The sequence below is a fragment of the Mastigoproctus giganteus genome, chromosome 2, assembly GCF_048544385.1.
Source record: "Mastigoproctus giganteus isolate SK-2022 chromosome 2, ASM4854438v1, whole genome shotgun sequence".
Classification (NCBI taxonomy): Eukaryota; Metazoa; Arthropoda; class Arachnida; order Uropygi; family Thelyphonidae; genus Mastigoproctus; species Mastigoproctus giganteus.
Window position 1 is genome coordinate 271895042 of NC_143576.1, and position 24248 is coordinate 271919289.

Here is a 24248-nt window from a genome sequence, read left to right on the forward strand (position 1 = left end):
CTCCTCGCCTATCTGTTCTTCCGGTTCCCACACATTTGCAGTTTGCTGCCGCAGTTAGCCGATCTAACTGTTTTCCATTTCCCAACCAGGTTTCGATTAGGCAAATGAAATCCAGGTCCTCGTACATCATCATCGTTTGTAGGGTGTGGAGCTTATTTGAGATGCTCCTCACGTTTTGTACAAACAGGTGGATGTGATGTTCTGCATCCCCAGCTGGGGGTAGTTTCTTGATTGCTATTGAGCCCGATTCCTTGCATCATTTTTAACCAGTGGTCTGGCCCATCTGTCTCTGTAGGGCTTGACTAGGGTACCTACCGGCCAGGCGCTTACGTCTTGTAGGCGAGTTGCTTTATCTGGGTGGACAAGAGATTATAAAGGAGGAGTAAGCTGGGTGTCGTGTTTTCACTTGCTTTACTTCCACAGTTATCCCATGTTCGCCCTCACACATGGCTTTAATGTTTCTGGGCTGTGTTGTGGGTCCCAGCCTTGATACAAAAATTTGCTCTCTGGTTGCAACGGAAGTAATGTAGATTTCAGAAAACCGTTTGTTTGTTTCAGGTGTGTTACAGGAAGACACGTTAATACTTTCTCTGTGAACTGGATTACGTCGTCGGTCGTCCTCGGCGAGAGTAGGCATGAAATTTTGGGATGGGCGGGTTTTTCTACCCTCAAAAGTGTTATACTTTTTAGGTAGCATAGTGATGTGCGCATAAGTGAGTGGGTTTGCAGGAACATGATTTGAGGGGGAAGATGTAACTCTGGCGTTCGTACTCTTGGAATACATGCATGCCCCAATCATTTCAGTTGATTCCTGTTGTCCTAATATTTCTGAGACTTCTTTATTTTGGTTTCGACTTTTCCTAGTGGAATGTGTGGAGCCATTTCCTTGTGCTGCCCCTAAAGTTTCACTGGATTTGGTGCTATTGCTTGCGAGGTCCTGCTGCAAACAGACAGTTCCCGGCTGGGCTTGAAATTCACATATTATTTGGCTGTGTTGTTGTTTTGCAATTCGTTCTGATATGTTTTCCCCCGAATTCAATTCTTTTCTTGTCTTCTGTTTGTGATTTTCAATGCTTTCTCTCCTCCTGTACAATCCATGCATATCACTTCTACTTTTATTTTGGTAGCTCTGCCTCGCATAGCAAGTTTCGTCGGTTACGGGAGCCGTTGAGCCACCTTGTGCAACGAGGACGGATTCAAAGCATCCTAGCTTTTCCTCCAGTCGTTTAAGGGTGTGCAATATTTTACTGTTTTGTTCTTTGAGAAGAAAATTCTCTTCCTGCAGTTCCTGTAGCATTTTATGTACAGGGATGAAATTGCTCGCGAGGTTTTCAGCGTATTCCACAGCCTGCATCGAAAAGGGGCTGATGCAGTCAAGGATATCCTTTAATTCCGTACGCGAGACATATTCTTTACGGTTCTCTTCCTGCCTTTCATTCGGGCTATGATTGCTCCTCGGTCTAGCGAAACCCCCTTCAGAGTGCTCGCAGTCTTCCGGGCAAATATCGCATCCCAAGGTTTCAAAAATTGATCCTTCAGGATGGCCCAAGCTGCCATTTCCAAGGTCAGTCTGGGAGTGGATTTCTCTTGTTGCTTGTTCAAGGTCATTAATCTGCTCTGTGCAAGAATCTTCACAAATGACTTCATTAGGTAATTCTTCATTATTTTTCCCTGTTTGTTGCCTACAAGCGTTACATTCAAACTTGCGTTTTCTAGTTTTGTTTAATCTCTTAATATCTACAGAAGTACAATCAGGCTTATTGCAATAGTTTTTGTGACAAGTAACGCATTTAATTATGAAGTCATCATTCATCAGACATATACAGCAAGTAAGCGGCACGGCTGATGCGCTGAAATCTGTCATTCTGAAATGCAAATGGGAGCCGGAATTTCAGTAATTTCGAGGCAGGTAGTCTTTAGTACAACAAGATAGGGCACTTCTATCGTTCGATGACTAGCCGAAGAAATATGCAGGTGGAAATGGGGGAGGTTTTAGTCCCTAACTTTGTCACCGCTTGACCTTGTCCAGAGCTTAAGTGCCGTATTGCCTTAAGCAGAATATTGCTATGTTCCGCTGCACTGAATCGCTATAAACCAACCGTTCCTTTCAACTATTACGCGAAGTATGAATGCTTAAAATCAAGATTAGACATATTACCTGTTCAGGATTCCATTAGTAGACACTATATCCAGATTCCACTTCTCATAAGCTCTCTGTCAATATGCAGTTCATTTATGATCCTTTCAGGTTAACTTAGGTATTTGAGTATTTTTAGGAGCACATAATTCAGTAACTCACTAACCTTCGCCACCTAGCGGAAAAACTCCTGATGTGTTCGATTGTTATGTAGTCTATACAGGGTGTCTCAAAACTATTAGTACAAAGTTTAGGGGAGTTAGGTAACATCTAAAGGAATGTGAATCACATAGGCAAAATTTCTGGTTTACTCATTCAAACAGTAGTCGCCGAACGAGGAGCATGCATCGATATACGAACTGTGAGCTGGCAGACATGCACCTAGTGTATGGATTAGCAGAGGGCCCACACGGTGTGAGCCCCCATGCGGCACAACATCGCTTCGTAATAAATGTGTGGGCAGGTATGATCGGTGACTGCTTAGTCGGCCCATACCTGTTACCATCCCGCATGAACTCCGCTAAATATCAGATCTTTCTTGAACAAGTTCTACCAGGGTTACTTGACGATGTTCCAGCAAATGTGAGACGCAACATTTGGTTTCAACATGACGGGGCGCCTGCCCATTACGAAAGGTGTGTTCGTGACCATTTGAACAGTCGTTTTGGGCGTCGATGGATTGGCCGTGGTGGACCCGTTGCCTGGCCCCACGCTCACCTGATTTATGGAGCCTTGATTTCTTTCTGTGGGGGGCCCTCAAATCTATCATGTATGAATCGCCTGTGGAGACAGAAATGGATCTCGGGACTCGTCTGTGCTGCTGCTACTTTGACTACTGTCAAAGAAACTCCAGGTGTGTTCGACCGTGTCCGCCAATCCATGCTGCGTCGGTGTCACGCATGCATCGCGTCTCATGGTGGAATCTTGGAGCATCTGTTGTAACATCCTGAAATGCATCCATCTCGTACTCCATTGTTAATATTATGTCAAATAAATGATTGCCACTAATTACTGTCTTGTGTCATTTCTGCTTCTTGTGCCTCTGTTACTCCTTTCCCATGACGTTTCCCGTTATGAGTTCCTATGCGATTCACATTCCTTTAGATGTTACCTACCTCCCCTAAACGTTTGTACCAATATTTTTGAGACACCCTGTATTTATAATCTTTATTGTATACAAAAGTGGTATATACAATACACCCTTCACAACAGCGATGCCACAGGTTTAACATTGGGTGGTGGGCAATAGCGTTGGGGGAACGGGTTCCACACCGAGGATCGGTCTCAACCCGAGAACCAACAACAGAATCAGTGTCAGATTATTTACAGAATATTATCCTTTTGACAATATTTACAATGTATTAATAAAGATATTCATAAATATATTCACATTTATATTCATAAAGATATTCACATTTATATTCATAAAGATATTCTTGACTTTATTCGCAACATCTTCATAAAGATATCGCTTTGAACATTATTTACAATATATTGGGCATTATTATGCTGCCCATTTAGACATGCGTTGTGTCTTATGCAAGGCGGCCCCTCAACGTTAGTTTATCTCCGCCATGGTTCTGTGTGATGATATACACGACTCTATACAATGGCAAGAAATGAGCGTAGGGTGTGTGTTGTTGTGTGTTTAGTTGCTTCTGACCGTTTTGCTACCAGCAATTAGCGATCACTAGCAAAGATGCTTCCCAGTACCCGTCCACGCTTATCACCCATTTAACGCAGGTCTGGCAGACTAGGTGGACGGAGTTTACAAAGGGTGCCATAACTCGAAAATATCTTCCAGAATTCCAACCAGTTTATCCAAAATGTCCAAACAGTTTATCCCAAATGCCCAACATGGTTCTCCCCAACCTACAAACCACCTTCCTACTCACCCGCGCACGGTTCCATTCGTGCAATACTGACTTATTTCCATATAACAGACAATCCTGTGTAACTGTGGATCCCAGGAAACCTGGGACCACCTTATGTACCACTGCCCGCTTTACGAAGACCTTCGACGCATTCTCATTACACAGATACATTACCTTCCGCAGGATCAAGGAAATCATCTTTTGGAACACGAGCAACGCTACCGCGCCTTTTCCAAGTTTGCCCAAGACCTTTTGGCCAGGCAACGAACTTTACCTCAACCGTAAATCTCCGCAGGAATGGTGCCATACCACTCCTTCTTTGATTCGTCCCAGGAGTTACTACCACCAAGACAGCTCAGATGCTGCCATCAGGCCTTCCTAGCCATGCTCCTTTGCGTGGTCCTTTGCCTCCACTCCCCGGTGGGTGGAGGTGACTCCGGTTTCCCCCTCTCACCGCCCCTCTTTTCCCCTCTGGTCGGGCATGGGCCTGCTCCACTGATTTGGGGGTCATCTTCCCTATGGACTCCTTATCTCTGTCATTTCCCCCCAGCCTTCAGTCTCCTCACCCCTCTCTCTAACTTACAACTACTAGTGTCCGAATTATCTCTAAATTGCTCGAGCCCTACACCCAAAAATTTAATAACATAAATTCGTATAAATAGTACTCCTTTCGGCTGACCCCTGTCTATAACATTTTTTCCCCCTTCATTTTATTTTATTTATTTACTATTTTTTATTTTTATTTTTATTTATTTATTATTATTATTTTTAATTTATTTTTTATTTTTTTTTATTTTTATTATTTTTTTTAGGTCCTAGCCACTGAAATCTCAGGAAATTAGGGCATGGACTTGCCCCACCGACACCTTGGGGTCGTCTTCTCTTTTGACCCCATATTTCTGTCTGTTTCCCCCCAGCCTTCAGTCTTGCCCCTACTCTCTCTTAAAAATTTACATGACTTGTGTTCAAGCTAACCCCTAGTAATCGTACCCCACACATTCGGCGCCTCCATAGCTAGGTGGGAAGGAGCAGCAGTGCGTAGCATACGCTTCGCTTCGTGATTAGACCGGGATTCGAGCCCGTGACCACCAAATACGGAGGGTGCGGAAAGGCCAGGGATTGACCACCGCATATCCACGGAGCAATATGCCCTTAGTTGCTGATGCTCCTAAATAACAAACAATGTCAAATGTCAATGTATCCCACACTCAATAATTAACCAATTTTTAATTACCTCGGCTAACCCTATTTCTTCTCCTCCCCCTTTTTTTTTTATAGGTTCAGGAAATTAGGTGGCAGGACCTGCCAGAATAAATAACTGTAATACTGGTGTACCTGGTCTGCCTCCGCGGGACGGAGTGTGGACAACGTTGGGTCCCATTAGAGGCCCATCGGCTAAATGACCAGACCAACAACGGTACACAACTTTTTCCCTGTCAATAATGAGGAATAAACTGATAAGTGGAGATATCTATCAGACTGTAATTAGTAATAACCTAGAAACAACAGACTGGCACTCTACTGTCGGAACGATCGTTGATAATTTGTTTCCAAAGGATCTACCTCACTGTGATACTGCAGAACAGGCAGAGATCAGGAGGAAAAACCAGAATTATGTTGGATCTACCGATGTTTGCCTTTTCACTCTCGTGGAACTAGGAGCTGCTACTGCTAAACTCAATAAGAAAAAATGCCCTGGCATTGACTTGCTAGAGAATTTGGTAATTGTGAAATTTTTTAAACTGTTTCCCAATATACTACTGAATATGTACAATAAATGTTTCCTCGAAGGACTTTTTCCCAAACCCTGGAAACTAGGTCTACTGAAAATTTTATATAAACCTGGAAAAGTCAAAACAAACCCAAGGGCGTACAGACCAATATCCCTCCTGGCTAACTTAGGGAAACTTTTTGAGAGATTAATTTCTCCCAGAATTGCAAGCATGTTATCGGACCAGCAGTTGTGCTCAGATCATCAACACGGATTCAAAAAGGGTCACTCGACCGAAGATTCTATAATTTCTCTTCTGAAATACATCCAGGATTCTCACAGCAAGTATGTCTTGGTGGTGTTCGTGGACTTCGAGGGCGCATTCGACTCCCTCTGGTGGGAGAGCGCCCTCGGGTCGCTACGTTCAGCCATGTGTGATAATCATATCTACCAAATTATGAGATCATACTTTCAAGACAGACAGATCAAGGTTTGTGCCAAACACCTGACTTACAGCACGACTGCTTCCAGAGGGTGCCCACAGGGTTCAGTCCTGGGGCCTCTCCTCTGGAATGCAGTCTTAGACCAATGGCTGACAAATAAAAATGGAGATTGCAAAAAAATTGCATATGCAGACGACTTGGCGGTTGGCGTTACTGGAATGTCGAGAACAATCTTAGAACATAAGATCCAAACAATATTGGATGATTTATCGAACTGGGCCAATCTAAACAAGCTCAAAATTTCCCCTACAAAAATTAATTTCATGGTTTTTCGAAAGCAATTCAATTATGGCAGACCTCCCAGAGTTATCCTAAATGGCTCACAAATCCCCTACGTATCCAGCACCAAGTACTTGGGACTTACAATCGATGACAAACTAAACTTTCATACTCACGTATCCAAAATTTCTGAGAAAATTAAAAACTTCACGGCTGGAATTGCAAGGATTTCCAGAAAAGAATGGGGCCTCAGCAAAAAGACGTTGTCTTTATACTATAAGACTATCTTCCTACCAATTGCTGCGTACGCAGCAGGTGTTTGGTTCTGGAGGGTCTCAAAAACTAAGACCAGGACTAAACTTCTTTCATTACAGCGTTCGGTGTTGCTCACACTTCTACAAGCTCCTCGGACGGTGTCGAATAATGCCCTACAAGTTCTAGCAGGAACCCTGCCTCTGGATCTTTATATCTCCTACAGGGGTATGATCTACAATCTCAAAAAAGGAATTTCTGTAAATATTTTTAACATTGTAACAGACCCTACGAACAGAATAAAAGAGGAAAAACGAAGACTCTGGAAGGAACTCACCGCTGTTTGGCAGCAAAGATGGGCTGAAAGTGAACACGGTGAGGTCACACGAAGATACATCTCAAATGTTGAATTCGCGTCATTACCCACAGTCTCAAAATGGTTTGTGCCTAGCATGACCACATCATATTTAATGACTGGCCACGGATCGCTCAGGGCTAAACTTTTCGAAAGGGGCCTTGAGCCTGACCCTTTCTGTCACTGCGGTGCATCTGAGACATGGCAGCACGTTCTCTTTGAATGTAATGATTATTCGAATGAAAGACAGGTACTGCTGAGTAAAATAAACAATCTCTCAGAAAATAATGTACATTTGCTCGTCGAAAATTCTGATGTCTTCACTACATTTCAACAGTTCTCTGCGGCAGTTTTCAAGAAAAGACTCGCGGCTAGAAACTCTACTGTGGTGTCATAATAATCCAGATTAACTCACTTTTGGGAAGAACATATCGGAAGATAGCCATCAACGCAACAGGAAATAACGGGTAGACCCCTTTCTCCTCTAAGTGATGCTGGATGGGATTCCAAGAAGCTTGGTGTATAAACGGGCCTAAATTATGAGGAAGCTAACCTCGAAGAATTGTAAATAATTGCTTAACGTACAATTAAGAATACCCATACTTCTGCGCACCCCAACACGCTTCTCTCTCATGAAATCTTATTTAAAAAGGAAAAAAAAAAAAATAAATAAATAAATAAAATAAGATGTTCTCCCCATAGGATGAATCCTGCAGTAATCTGAAATGCCATCAAGCCAATTGAACACAAAAAAACCCCAATTTCTGCTCTCTGACTGATGTAATGCTACACGTATAGAAAATTTATAGCTACACGTATTGAAAAACCTTCTGCAAGAATGCTAGTGTTACTGCGAGTGCTTTAATGCATGCTGGGAACTTCCTCTCCTGCCTAAAGCTCAGGAATACCATGTGAACTTTCTACATGGAAATCGCATCGAGGAACTTCTATTGCCCTATACTCTACAAGCTCAGATTCTACCGGGGAAGAAATTAAATCAGATTATATATTTCCTGAACAGTTAGACTATATTTCCCGAACAGTTAGACTACTGGACAGTCTTTAAAATTGTACAAAACAGAAATACATGTAACTATTGGTAAGTAACAACTAATGTTGCTGTAAAAACGACTGTAAATAATTCTCAAATTCTGTTGGTAGAACTGTCAAACAGAGAGAGTGGTAAATCTCACTGTAATGTAAATAGTGATCAATGTTAACAGTTTATTTTCTTGTTAATGCTAAACGTAATAGAATAACTGATATATAATGCTCCTGATAACTGCACGTCTCTTTAAAAATGTTTATCTTGGCTGTGTGACTTCAATGGGTTTTTGAAGCTTCAGCCTTTTTTTTTTTTTTTTTTTGCGGGCTCCCAAGCCTGGGCAGCCTGTGAGCGAGATAGCGGGCACTCACTGGTATTGCACTACCTCCAGTGGGTGCGGGATTTCGTGCACTTTGGCATGTAAAAGGTTTTAAAAAAAAAAAAAAACCAGGCCTGGCTACTCGCGCCTGGGGACAGGCACCAGACAGCAGCTGCACAGGTATTGGCTGCTCCTTTGCAGAGGTCCTACATTCAATACAGATCCACTAGGTGGAGATGGGCTATGCCTAGGGGCCACCCTTGATACCAGGACACACACACACGTGTTTTGTACTGTGTTTCCTCAACTGTATTGTGAACAAAAAAAAAAAAAAAAATATATATATATATATATATATATGCTAGGGTAATTATATATATGAGAATGAAAATGTACATGAAATTGTATATAGATTATTGTTTATGCTTCTTGAAATTGTACATAATATTTGGGTGTGTAAATAAATGAAAAAAAAAAAAAATGTCAATTGTTCGGAACAGTTTGGATTCTGATCCGGTTGGATTGGAGGAATTCATCGAAGGCCTCTTCACTTGGTTGGTCACAAAATCTACACTTTTTTAACCTGTGGCATTGACAGTGTTCTGTTTCACACCCACAATGTATAGCACGCGAAGATGGGGCGACTCCCTGGTGCCGTTTAACACTAAGCACACTCTACGCTCTACTCTACCCGTCCACGCCACGAGAGGGCGAGCCCAACTATACACGTACTAAACTAAATGCAATATTTCAAGCACCCATAGGAATAAGCGCGAGTCTTATGGGTGCGGTAGTCTCCTATAATCACGCACGGTGGCGAAATGCTACAAAGAATCCCGCATCCACTGCAGAAAGTGTAATAGCAATGGATGCCAGCAGTTCCCGTACCCAGGAAGCCCAAATCTGGTTAAAATCCCGTCTCTAATAAACTGGAGACCAACGAATCCTGCCACCTAAGGTGATAGCAAAAAAAAAAAAAAATAATAATAATAATAAAATAAAATAAAGAAAATAAAGAAAAAATTAAATAAATAAAAAAAAATAATAATAATAATAAATTTATTAGATAAAATGTTAAAATAATACAATACAATACAATTTATTTTTATTAAGAGAATTTGTTTACAATAAATGAACTTGTTAAGAAAAGTAAATTTCTTGACAAACACCGTCTGTGTTCGACGAGAAACTTTGAATGAGAAGTGCTAATTCATCAGGATTATAGTCAGAAATAGATTTGGTATCATCTGAAGGAAAATCCTTTGAAAATTCAATGGATTTTCAAAGTTGCGCCAATGAATATTAGGAAGCGAATATCTCACAATGTCCCTTGGAGGTTGTCTCGAAACTTTAGCTGTTTTTTCTAATAGGAAAGAGATGACCCTAGATCAGATGTAGTCAGATCAGTGTTTATCTTCCAGTTATGAATAAATGACAGTAGGTTATTAGTTACTAATGTAATGTCTATAATTGATTGTCCTAAGGAGTTGAAAAAGGTATATGTCTAACCTGGAAGGTTAATGACATTCAGTTGATGAGATAAAATGAGGTCGTCTAAAAGGCTCCTCTTGTATCACTAGATTTGCTGTGCCAAAGAGAAGATTTAGAATTTGCATCCATTAAAACTAGCAGAGGCTCTGAGTTAATAGCTTGAAGCGCCGAGTCTAAGTAATGAAGATGAACAACACAATTCCAACCGAAGGTAAGTCCACCTCAAATAAAAGAATAATTAATTCACTCTCTGTCCTATCAGTCAGTTGTCGAATCCTCTTCGCCGACTTCGGAAACCCACGCCGTCCACCCTAGGGCGCGTGGAGGCTGGAGTTAGACAAACTGTTTCCACTTGACCAAAAAGCCTAATTATTTTGTGTTTGTGTAAGTATTTGTTTAGGTTATGTTGTTCCAGGCCTCTAGGCCATCAGGGAGCAGCTGGCTCCTGAGTAGTCGCTACCTAGCGCCCGACCCTAAGCCGTAGAGCTGTGCCCGATTTTACTATCAAAAAGAAAGAAAATAAATAAAATAAAGAAAAAAATTAAATAAATAAAATAGAGCCGGGCCCGATTTTACTATCAAGTGCAAGTTTACAAGTGGATGCATCCATTGGAGGTAGTGCAATACCAATGGATGCAATTCTTCGACGTGGCTCTCAATCAGTCTTCTTCCCATGGGTCTGGGCCCTGTTTGCAGCACTATAATTGGAGCAGACAGTAAAATAGTAGCGGGAGTAGAAGATATGTTTATTCGTTCAGCTTTCGCCATTCAATAAGAAAGAAGTGTACATTTTTCTGCAAATTATAATTGTAAATACTGGAAGCGTTATCTATAAATTTACCTCGTAATTCGCTTAGTTGGTTGGTTGGTTGGTGTCGTGTCCATTTGAAGTCAAATTGAACCATGCGCTGATATCACTGCTTTAGCTAAGTCGACGATCTTTTCGTTGTAGAGTTCTCCCTGAAAAGGGGATTCGTCCATGCTTTGCAAAGTCGCCTGAATTGCAGGACAGCTGAAGATGTGTTCCGGAGTAAGCTGTTCGTTCGGACAGTTTCTGCAAAGTTTATAAGTTCTGGTACCATCCGCAATAATTTTCATACCTGCCATGTGTCGAGTTCTCAGTCTGGCAATGGTCTTAGTGATGTTCCTATTTGCATTAATCTCGCAGACTTGGTGATCAGTTTCTATATGTTTCTGTCTGAGTCTATATCTGGCGACGGCATTAGCATCGTCTAGAGTTATGGTTTTTGAGGTGTTGTGATTTAAGTTTCTTGCTTCTTTTGCCAGTTTATCGGCCGCCTCATTTCCTTCTATACCCACATGCGCGGGCATCCACTGTAGTGTGCAGCTCTTTCCCAATTGATGAACTGTCTCCAAGTGTCGGTGAATGTCCTGTGTGAGTCCTGTTCGTCCATGTTTTATTGCCAGCAGGGCCGCTCTTGAGTCGCAGAAGATTACAAGCCCTCTGGCTCTGTCTATGTCTCTTAGTGAAATATAACTATTTAGGGCCTCAAGGATTGCCCTTAGCTCACATGTAAAGTTAGAGGCGATGCTGCCTGCACCTATGCTTTGTTGCATTTTTGTAGTATTTGTCAGGGTGATGTGTATGCCTGCTCCACCCTTGAGGATAGTCTCGTCAGAGGATCCATCGGTATACATCTGTACTAGGTCACGTCTCGAATAAGTCTCAATTGTTTTGATTCCTATAGCTTTGACAATGGTCTCGATTTCTTTTTTTGTACAGTGTTCCACGAGATCCAAATTTATTGTGGTATTTTGGGGGATGCAAGATGGTAAGGTAGGCTCTTGAAGTATGTCATATTTTGTGAGTTCAAGATCAAGACTTTCTCTGATTTCCTTATCGTATTTCATGGTAGATGACCTTTTGAGTCTTGACCTGCAGTTCCAATTTATAAAGGTCCTACGGGAGATATGATCAATGTCTGTGCTGTTAGCCTTATTAGTGAATTTAATTGTGTGATATCTTCTTCTTTGATTGAGTGTCTGAATTCGCTTAGTTGTCGCTCAATTTGGGTCACGTTAAACAGCTCAGAAGGTCGTTGAATGTTGCATAATCTGAACCCGTAGAAATGCTTCTCGGTAAGCAGCTATCCACATACTGATTACAGGAACACACCGGTTTTAGACAAAATTGTAACAAGACCACATTTAATTGTTTCTTGAAAACATTTAGGTTAATTATAGAACAGAGCCCAATTTCAACACATGTGGTAGCAAATTTCCACCCGTATGCTGAACAGTACCCAAATCACCCGTAATAATATGCTTGCGGTGGTCATCTGCATGTGGCTGACGTTCTGCTAAATCACCAACTTTCGACTTTGCAGTCGTTTTCTACAAGGTTACAGCAACCCGCTTCTAATTGCAAACGTTTACTGCTATGTGCTGTATCGCACTCTAATGAAACTGTTAGTAGGTGTAACGTATGTCAAATACTCTGATGATACTAATGGTGTATTTAAATCTTTTAGTTATATGTCCAAATTGGATTTTATCGATTAACCTAACCTAACTGAATTTCGAAATACTGGTTTGCCCTTTCCTGTTCTGTAAGTAAGGAGCAAACTGGTAGATATCCTACACGCGAAATCGACGATCCTGCAATGGTTGCGGACAAACTGAATAAATATTTTGCTTCCACATTCGGGCATTGAAGGTGGCGTAGTGGCAAAAGGTGAAAGAAGCTTCGATGAAATTCGGAGTAATTTTGGTCATGAGAAAAGTGTGTTTCTTCTTTATGCAGAAGTAGTCTGCTTCCTTTAATAATAGTAGATTAGGGTGGCTTTCGAAATTGTTACAACCATATATTTTTATTATACTGTACTTTAAAGCTGACTTGCCCTTTGTGAACGTGTCCGTTCGCTTTTTATTTTGGCAGGTCCAAGGCAGCAGCCGAACCAGCTCACTGCATACATCGATGCTTCAACAGTCTACGGAAACAGCATCAACGAATCTAATTCGCTGAGGACGTTCCGAGGAGATGGTAAGTACACTACAGTATTTGCGATAAACCAACTGGGCTGGCAGCCCGTGCAACCCGGCCACCTCTTTCTCGCGGGAATATTACTAGAGGCATATGATTAGTGCTGTAGCCGTAAAATTAGCAGAAAGTATACTCTGTGATTATCACATATGCAGACAGCATACAGTGCTAATTAATCGAATTCCTGAGGATATATGGCGTATACCTGTGTGTATATATATATATATATATATATATATATATATATATACACAGGTATACGCCATATTTATATATATATAATAATGTTGCCATCAAGGGTCAGCAGCCAAAACCGAAGGAAATATACCAAGAAGCAAGGCCTCTGTTTCGGCAATATGTATTTTTTATTTATTGTTTTTTAATTTACTTTTATTTTACAGGTACCTATTTAATTTTTTTTTCCAATGTGACTACATCCTGAAATCTGACGCCAACATTCCTCCATTTATACTGAAATCTATATAAGGTATAAGGTATGTTCGTGTCAGACGGCACCTGGGATTTCTCCCATCTCCGCGTGTGTTTCGCTGTATCGAGGACAGTACACTGAGCTTGACAGTACACTGTCAAGTGTACTGTCAAGTGTACATACTGTACACTGTCAAGCTTGACAGTACACTGTCGAAGACAGTGTACTGTCAAGCTTGACAGTGTACTGCCAGAGTACACTGTCAGTACACTGTCAAGCTCTGGCTTGACAGTGTACTGACAGTGTACTCTGGCTTGACAGTGTACTGTCAAGCCAGAGCTTGACAGTGTGACAGAGCTAGACTTGAAAGTGTGTGGGCCGTGTCTGTGCAGTGTGATATGTTGTGCCCATTGTTTATCCGGCTTATTGGCCGCCAGGCCCCTAGTGGGGCCCGACGTTGCCCATACCCTGCCACGTGGGGGCTAGCCGGGTGTATCCAGTATTATAACAATTTGCTCTGGCAGGTCCTGCCACCTAGTTTCCTGGGATTTCAGTGGCTAGGGCCTATTAAAAAAAAAAAAAAAAAAAAGTTTATGCATTTGACATTAATGCTTAATGGGATTGCTGTTAGGAAATCGGTGGTTAGGGTTGAACACTAAAGAGATGTATTAAAGGCCAAATAGGTCGTGCAAAATTTTGATGTTATTAAATTTAGACATGTAACGCTAGATAAAAGCTGATAGTGTTAGATATCTTTAGAGATTTGCACAAAACCGGTAGAATTTAGACGTTGGTTATAATTTGGCGGCATTGTTAAGGGGTGTACTCGGTCGATTTAGTGAGAGAGGGGGGGGGGAAGATTGAAGACTGGGGAGGAAACAGATAGAAGAATAGGCACGGATAGAGTAGGCATCCCCAAAGAGGTCAGTGGAGACGAGAACCACCAGGCGAAAAATGGGGGGTAGGCAGGGAGGAGAGGAGACAGAGATCCGTCTTCTCCATTCCCTGCCCGGGGATGGGGTTTTAAAGGGAACCAGGTTAGAGTACCCAGTTCGGATCGCCAATGGCGTGTTGGCAGCAAAGCCGCAGAATGTCTTCGTCGGTGTCATGTCCAAGGAGTGTCGAATCCAGTATGAAGGTCCAGCTGCCCATCCCGCTCTGGGGGTGGGATATGTTAGCTGGCAGTGGGGAACCTACCAGGTGAGGGGGGGGGGGGGGAGACACACATATTTACTTCATTCGTAATGTGCATTCTCACTCTACTTGCATTCTTTTTTTTTTTTTCTACTTTTTTCTTATTTTATAATTTTTTTTTAATTTTTTATTTTAATACTTTTTTCTTATTTTATTTTTTTATTATTATTATTTTTTTTTATTTCACTCAAACTCATTCATCTTTTTCTCACACAGCAGGAGGGGATGCAATGATGGGAGCCTAAATTTAAATACTAATTAAAACTAGGGTTAGGTTTGCCTGTACTTAACTTAGCATTTGTGGTTTGTGTTCTTTTCTCTCACGCTTGCACTTTTATTCATTCTTCTAGCTCTCATCTCATTTATTCGACTCTTTCTGCACTGCACTGCACTCTCTGGGCACCGCAACTTACTGTTATTCTTCAGTTGTGGTGCAGGCCTAGATGCAAGGTTTTTTTTTTTTTTTTTTTTTGCATGCCAGGGGAGAATGCAGTGATAGTGTTTATGTGGTTTGCAAATGTTTGTTGGTACAGTATATATAAAGTAATGTAAGTTATTTTTAACTTTGTATTCTTTCGGCCAATTACATTTGCTCTTCTGCTCATTCCCATTCACTTTCTCTGCATGCATTCCCATCCCCTCCCCTACATTGGTTTGGGGCCCCAGGTTCCTACACATGGCAGGGTAATCCTGGGGAGGTTTGTTATGTCAGATTTCTGTCAGGGTGCAGAGTAATGCTATCCTAACAGTTTTTAAGTCATCATCTGGGCGTGGTGGGAAACTTGGGCAATTTTACTATTGATTATTATTTAATTGCTGGAGCTGAATTGCCATTCTTTGCATTGCTCTGCGCATTTCGAAAACTTTCTGTGTGAAAGATGTAAAAGCTTTATAATTTTGCTCTTCTATGATGAAGAGATGTTCTTCTCCCCTGGGAAGGGGACCAATCTGTGCTATTAGCTCTGTTCTTGGGATGTCATATATTATACATTCATAGAGAATGTGTGCCCAGTCTTCACTTTCGCCACAGGTGCAGTTTGGGTCATCGGTCAGGCCTAAGGAGGTTAGTTTCGCCTTTAGGGAGCCGTGCCCTGTCAATATAAATGTTGTAAAAAGTCCAGGGGCATACCACTTAGGTGGCTTTGGGCTAACCATTGACACCAGTGGCAGAAACCGTTTGGTGACCAGACCTCTGGTTTCCTGCTCCCACTTTGTTTGCCATAGCTCGTGGAGCTTTGTGGCTATTCTTTTTCTTTCATCATTGAAGGTATTGGTTGTATCAAGGGCTATCTCCAGAAATTCTGTGGGTATGCCCTTTTTAAATCTATAATATAAGCCTCTTTTGGCTACTTCCAGGTAAAGTGGGAGAGTTCCGGCCAGCAACTGTAGTGCAGGTGTGCTTACTGTGCGACATGCTTTGGTAATAGTGAGTAGTATTGTCCTTTGTATCGATTCTAATTTATTCCTATTTCTTACTATGGCCGAGCGGATAAACCACGCACCGGCTCCATAGGTGATAACAGGCAGGAACATTGCACGGTATATGATTACCAGGGTCTTTCTTTTGAGTCCCGAGTCTGCTCGACTGATCCTGGCAATCATACCTGCATAATTTCGCACTTTCTTCGCCAAGTAGATCAAATGGGGGTAAAAAGTTAATTTTGAATCAAAGACCACTCCAAGATATTTTAGTTCTGTTACCATTTTTATAGTGATTGTGTTAATTTTGATTTGTGGACGTCTTCTTATGTGCAAATTACCTTTTAGAAGTATTTGTTTGGTTTTTTCAGGCGATATTTTGAGCATGTGCATTTGTGCCCACTCCTGCAGCCGCAAGAGAGCGGCATTTGATCTTTGCTCTACAACCACTCGTGAGTTGCCTTTTACAAGGAAAATCATGTCGTCTGCAAAGGCCAGGCTTTCCACGGGGCCCAGATCCAAGGCCAGAAATTCATCCAGAACAATGTTCCAAAAGAAAGGGCCAAGGATTGATCCCTGCGGGCAGCCTTTATTCACAGGGCGTGTCAATTCCTGGAACCTTGTGCGTATTGAGACACTTCTGTCTGTAAAGTAGCTGTTTATTACCTTATAGAGGTTTTGTGGAGCATTTGCCTGGCGAAGTCTCCTGAGGACACTAGGCCACCACAGTGAGTCAAATGCCCCAGCAAAGTCAATGGAGATTGCCAGCATATATTTCTCCTCTGTGTTTTTAACTGTTGTCAGGAGGTGGTGCATGGCATCCTCCGTAGAATTGCCCTGCTTAAAACCGTACTGATTGTTGGAATGCAAACCTGCTTCTGTGAAATGTTAAGCTAATCTGCTGTATATTAGTCTTTCGTATATTTTCCCAGGTACAGGGAGTAGGGCTATTGGTCTATATGATTTGGGATCAGTAGGGAGTTTTTCAGGGTTAACCTTAACACAGCTTGTTTCCATATTTTTGGGAATATACCTTCTGTCATACAGTTATTATATAGTGCTATTAATTTATGTGGTGCTATTTCCGCTAATTTTTTGATAATCTCAACCTCTAAGAGGTCAAAACCTGGGCATTTATTGTTTTTGGTTTTAGATAGTGCTATTTCTAAGTCTTGTATAGTGAACAGAGGTTCAATATTGGCATTGTCATATTCAGTGTTTTCTATATACTGAAATATGTATATATATATATATATATATATATACACACACACACACACACACACACACATACTCATTACCTGTATATGCGGCATATACACCGATGGGCCAAAAGATTATGACCTCCTAACTAATATGATGTTGGTACTCCACGTGCAGCCAAAACAGCTCGTACCCAGCAAGGCATGTACGGTACAACATTTCTAAATGTGTCTTATGGTATCTGGAATCAACAAGTAACCAGCAGATCCTTTAAATCCTGTAAGGTCGGTGGTTGAGATGCCACAGATCGAAGTTGCTCTTCCAACACAAACCACAGATGCTCGATGGGATTTATGTCTGGGGAATTTGGAAGACAGGGCAATACCTGGAACTCTTCCTCATGTTCCCTGAACCAGTCTCGAACAAACTGGGCAGTGTGGCATGGCGCATTATCCTGCTGAAAGACGGCACCGGCAGGGGGGAAGACCGCTGCCATGAAAGGGTGTACCTGGTCAGCAATGATGTTTAGTAGGTGGTAGATGTCAGAGTGCCCGCCACATCGATGACTGGATCCAGGGTATCCCAGCAGAACATCACCCAAAGCATGACATCTGCCACCGTCTTGGTTTCATCCTAAGGTCCATCCAGGTGTCTTCACTTCCCCAGGTAAATGATACACACATACACGGCAGTCCACATGGTGCAACAGTAAACATGATTGATCTGACCAGATGACTTTCTTCCATCAATCAAGGTCCAGTTTTGATGCTCACGTGCTTATTGTATGCGCTGTCACTGGTGAATCGTGGTTAGCATGGCCACTGAGAACCCTGCAGCTATGCAGCCCCATATTCAGCAGGGTTAGATGTATGTTGTAACGCATTACTCCCATCACCAGCATTCCAATTACCGGCGAGTTGCGCCACAGTCGCCCTTCTATTGCCAACATACCATCTGGAAGAGCCTTCGCTCACCTCGAGCATTGATGAGCCGTGATCGTCCAACACCTCGCTGGCGGTTCATGGGTTTCCCTTCCTTAGACCTCTTTTGGCAAGTACTAACCACAGCTGACTGTAAGCACCCCATCAGCTGTGCTGTTTTGGATATTATTATTATTATTATTATTATTATTATTATTATTAAAATCCGTTTATTAAAATAGCAAGTGTTTGCTTTCACCCCTTATGCACAGCCGACCGGCTAGAAGGGTGTACAAAATGCAAGAATTGCAATTATATACAATATAAGAAGGGTGTACAAAAATGCACGAATACAATTATTTACAATATTTACACAAGTGCGTATATTTACAATATTGTTCACAAATTCACTCATTGTCAAGATTATAGTTGAAGTAAGCAGTGTGCTTCTGAGATGCTCTTCACTCTCTACTGCTTGCTCACTTTCGGAGTATTTCACAGGGTGGTCTGTTGTCAATGAATTGAAAAGGTTCACTGCGTTGTTTGGGAAGAAGTTCTTCAGACAGCACAGGTTGGATAGTGTAGAATGCAACGGTAAGTAGAGATTGTCATTTCTGCGTCTAGCACGTGGAGTAGAGATAAGTCCTCGAAGACTGGGGGGCATCAATTACACCGGTAAGCATCTGAGAAAGAAGAAGAATATTCCTGGATGCAATGTGAACTCTCCAGGGAGTGATATTTAAGTTGGTGTATAAAACAGCCCTGGAGATGGTGAAAGCATTGCCCGTGACCCTGTTCATCCATCGCATTACCCACTACTCGACTGCGAGGAATCAATTTATGTACGACGTCGGGGCAGAAGACCAGATTGCTGACGCATACAGGGCGATAGGTTGTAGGCACCGCTGAACGTATCCTCCGACTACATCTACGTTCAGTAACCCAGTCAGCTCTTGTCGAATTGCCCACATCGCCGAGAAAGTCTTCGTTTTCATGGTCGAGAAATGGGTCTGAAAAGTGAGGCCCTCGTCCCAAGTCAAGCCGAGGTCGGTGTGAGACTTCACTTTCCTTATCTGCACTCCGTTGTGATAGGTTGTGATGTCATTTTTTATTCTCTTTTTTGTGAAGGTAAGTTGAGCTGACTTTGATGCATTTATTTCCAGACCTTTTGCAGTAGATATGCTACAAGGCTGTCGATTAGGACGGAGACTCGCTGATTGGTCAGATGAGTTTGTTCAGCTTCTTTAGACGTTATGTAGTCGTCTGCATACGATGAAAAATCAGTATACCTTGCGAGGAAGGGTTCAAAGGCAGCGGCGAACAGTACACAGGATAGGACACCTCCCTGTGGTACTCCTCTCGTTATAATGTTCTGATACGTTAATATGTTCTGACCCAGTCGTCTGGCCATTACAATTTGACCTTTGCCAAACTCGCTTAAATCCGCTGCCTTTCCCATCTGAAGAACAAGAGTAACACTGATTAATGGAGCTCGGTATCAGGTGATTTTATGACATTTTAGGATATTATGAAAAAGAGAAGGACAGTGATGGCCAAGAGCCGCCAATACCACCGGAGAGAATGACATTTGCTCAGAAGGAATAATGGAGGGGCCTGATAGAATTTATCGCGCAATAAAAAACACAAATTGCTAACCTGAAGGATTACTACCAGAAACACACAGCAGCGCACCACCAGGCCATAAGAAAGATAGACAAGCGGTATACCCCACTCAACCTAAGCGAGGAGTCCCCTCCCATCCAGAAGGCACAAATGAAGCAAAAAAGTGGACAAGGAAAACACTCAATGGCAGATACTACAATGACATCTATCAAGATCACACAGATAAAATTGCTTTCCATGCATTGCTCACGAGCGGGACACACTGCCAGAGACAGAACGATTTTTGCTCACCAACCAAGACCAAGCAATCCACACTAGAAACTATAGAAAATACATCGCAAAGGAGCGAGCCCGGAGGGTCCGATGACACATGTCGATGATACTACCTGGCATCATTGATGATCCAGAACATCAGTGGGGGCTGCAAGGTGATCACCCAGGCTGAGTACGCTCGTAGACACGACTACGTAACCAGGATATTACATCAGAAGCTAGCAAGGAAATACCACTTGACCAAAGAAAGGGTACCGTATGAAAATAAAATATAAAAAAAAAAAAAACTGTTATTTTTTGAACATCCGAAAAATTCAATTCATCTGCCGTGTATTGCGTATTATGTCCGTAATTTACCTGTGTTCGCTGATCGATTTTCCTGTTTTGCTGGACGAAAAATCCGATTTGCCAGGCGAAAAACCTTGCTGTCTACGCTTGAGACTGACTAACTGAGCCATGGAGTGAAAAGAGCCCATTGAAGTTCCTCGTGTCAATGACGCTATTCGAACCCAGGTCTTTTCCACCCGATATGGGGAGGAGAGTGACCATACCAATGTGCTACTCGCGGCGACAGCTTAACGTACTACAAATACGAACCCAGGAAGTACTAGGAACCGCAACCCACAAGCTGTAGTGCGATCGCGCCATAATAACGGATAAGACAGTCCTGCACAACAGACCGGACATAACCCATGTGGACAAGGAGGAAAAGGCTACCTGTCAGATTGACATAGCGGGATGCATCACCGGCAACCTGCAGAAACCCATTGGGAAAAAATCAGGAAGTACATGAAACTAAGATAGATCAAAGAGATGTGGCATATGCAACAAGTTACGACCATCCCGGGCATCATGTCAACCACCAATATGGTGCCAAAGACTCTAAAAAGCAGCACAGCTGCAATAGGTCTCCAAGAGACCACCTACAAGAAACTCCCGATAGCTACAATCTTGAACACCTGTAGGATAGTCAGAGAGCTCCGTGACCAGCAGTAACACCAGACATAACAACCACCCTGTGTATTTGGTGGAAATATCCATCATAAGGTGGTATCCCCATTTAGGGGACACCACCTTGTGATGATCTGCAATAGGTCTCCTAGAGACCACCTACAAGAAACTCCCGATAGCTACAATCTTGAACACCTGTAGGATAGTCAGAGAGCTCCTTGACCAGCAGTAACACCAGACATAACAACCATCCTGTGTATTTGGTGGAAATATCCATCACAGGGTGGTATTCCCATTTAGGGAGAAATAATATAACAGCAATAATAATAATCATGATTCTACATTCTTTATTATGTAGCACAGAGCAAAACAGAAAGTAAAATAAAATGACTAGTTGTAGTTAAACTCGGTTTAATGTTAAATACATACCATAATTAGTAAAAACAGAATATGTTAGATACACACAGCAACCAGCAACACAAAAAGCTTTTGGGCTTTATATTGCCCTTCATCAGTTAAACGTTGGATTGAAAGTTTGGGGAATGTAGAACTTAAGAACTTGTGATGGCAGTCATGCAGTGTGAACTGCATGATGCAAAAATTAACTTTTAGAATTGAAGTCTGTGGTTGTGATTTATTGAAAAGTTGCCACATTTTGTCAGTTATGAGAATGGTTGCTTCAATAATAGGATGAAAACAACATCCTCTGTTTCTATTGATGGAAGTGTGAGAGCACGTGATGTGCAATGACTTCAACCAGGCACAGCGTCGGTAATGGTGGGACCGATCAACAACCATGACATCACGGCGAGGGTCAATGCCATGTTGGGTTGACCAGAAGTGCTCAGCAATGGCTGGGCGTTCTATGTTCGCTACACGAATAGCTCTTTCGTGTTCTGAAATATGTTTGCCTAGTCTTCTGCTACTTTCACCGACGTAACAGCTAGTGCAGTTAGGAAAGAAATGCGGTAGTTAGGGCACTCTGTAGTAAGGTTGGAACTGGTGTTTTCCCTTTGGAGATGAGTGATCGCGATTTCCTGCTTGGGAACTTTACGCACTGTATCCCATGAGATTTTCCACCATACTTCAGAGTTGACTGATCTGCCCCATTTTTTGCCATGGCTGCTTTAGCTGCTATATCGAGGACATGGCAGAAGACTTGGAAACGTATTTCAGAACACGAAAGATCCATTCGCTTGGTGGACATATAACACTCGGCAATTGCTAAGCACTTCGGGCCAACCCAGCACTGCATTGACCCTCATTGTGATGTCATGATTGTCGATCGGTCTCACCATTACCAACGCTGCGCCTGGTTCGAGTCATTGCACATGACATGCTCTCATACTTCCATCAACAGAAACAGATGATGTCGTGTTCATCCTATTATTGAAGCAACCATTCTCATGACCGACAAATGGTGGAAGTTGGTTGAAGTTGAACTATTGGAAGTTGAAGTATGTGGTTGTGATTTCTGGGAACGTAGCGTTCCCATAAGAGACAACCAAATACTTAAACTTCCCACAGTTAATTGTTGCATCACCCAGTTCACTGCATGACTGCCATCACACACTCTTAAATTCTATGTTCCTAAAACTTTCAATCCAATGTTTAACTGATGAAGGGCAACATAAAATCCTGAAAGTTTTTTGTATTACTGGTTACTGTATGTATCTATATATTCTGTTTTCATTGCTTTTTGTATGTATTTAATATTAAACCGAGTTTAACTACAATGCGCCATTTTATTTTACTTTCCATTCTTCTCTGTGTTACATAATAGAGAATACAGAATAATGAATTCTATATTCTCTATTATGTAGCCAATAATAGAGCATATAGAATAATGAATACAGAGCGTGTAGGCCTTTTTGCCTATGTTAGAACTATTCTTGGCCACCAAGCATACGACGTAGTAGTGAAGCTACTATGTCGTTTAAATAGCTCGAGTTAGGCAACATCTGAGGTTTTCCCACCGATGTAAACCAAACAACGTTTTTCCAGAAGGCTTTCTTTACAAGTTTCCATTTCCTAGTGAATCTATGCAACGTGCCTGCTGGAACTTCAGCTACAAGGCCTTCAGTGTTTGGATCAGCTGCCTCCATCATGAGTTGTGGAATATCTCCACCAGTAAAGCAGCCCTGATGCTTGAATTAGTTTGGTTCCTAGCTGTATTTACTCAAGTATCATCCACATCTTGTTCTTCCAAGCTCTGAAGGAGACTTACTGATATTGTACACGACAAAAAATTTAAGTTAGCAATTTTGTCCGTGAGTCCCGTGAATCTCATCATCGACATAGTACATTCATAGCAAATTATACACAGTTTGTACTGAACTTGAGCGACAAGCACTTATCTGCGGAAGAGATAGATCTTTGGTCTTTGGGAATTAAGGTTGCTTTCTTCCCCGAAGTCCACTGATCACTGATATTGCTTTAGGTGTCCAAGCGTCATTAGCATGTTTTCTTGAAGAAGGGACGAACCCAATTTGCCTTAAAACCGCAGCGATTTCGAATCATGCTCAACCTGCTTTCTCCAATCTCAATCACCAGCAGATCTCTGCCCTTAGAACATTGAAGCAGGATTCTTCCATCAAAAGACATCGAACAGTTGTGATAAATCATAGTGATTATGAGGCGAAAACCCTCTCACTTCTGCAGGACACTTCTGTGTACCAGCCATTAACTGTCCCTCCAACCAAAGCCTTGGAACAGTGGGAGGCAAAAGTAAACGTGCTCATCAACAGTTGGTTTCAGCTAGGGAAATAACCGAGTCCATACGTAGTCGCCTCCATGACTCTGGTTGCCAGATGCTGCAATTCTATGGGCTACTGAAAGTCCATAAGGTGAATGTACCTTTAAGATACATTGTCTCCTGTTGTGGCTCACCGAATTACGAGTTGGCAAAATTTTTCTCAGGGCTCCTCTCGCCCCTCGTAGGCATCACCGCCAACACCGTTTCCAACAGTAGTGAACTTATATAACAGATCCAAGCCCTATCCATCTCGTATGATCAAGTCATGGCCTCGTTCGATGTAGTGTCCCTATTTGCTTCCATCCCTGTTGAGCTTGCCATGATGTGTGCCAAGGAACTTTTGGACAGTGACCAAACCATTAGCAACAGAAGCCAACTAACTTCAGATGATATTTCCACCCGTCTCAGACTGTGCTTAGCTGGTGGTGCAATCATGTTCGATCACTCCATTTGTGATCAGGTGCACGGCACGGGCATGGGTTCACCAGTTATTTCTGCCACGGCAAACATCGCAATGGAAGAATTGGAGGCTCGTGCATTTACGAGTATATCAGATCCCACTACCTTTTG

At 42.2% G+C, this 24248-nt stretch overlaps 1 protein-coding gene across 1 annotated transcript in view; it reads left to right on the plus strand.

The window, feature by feature from the left end:
* Positions 1-24248, plus strand: part of LOC150090473 (immunomodulatory peroxidase-like) — a 400214-nt gene that overhangs the window by 237177 nt on the left and 138789 nt on the right. Inside the window, exon 7 of the mRNA XM_090390327.1 lies at positions 12806-12910. Coding sequence (XP_090246453.1) covers positions 12806-12910 — 105 coding nt within the window. The remainder of the gene's footprint in view (positions 1-12805; positions 12911-24248) is intronic.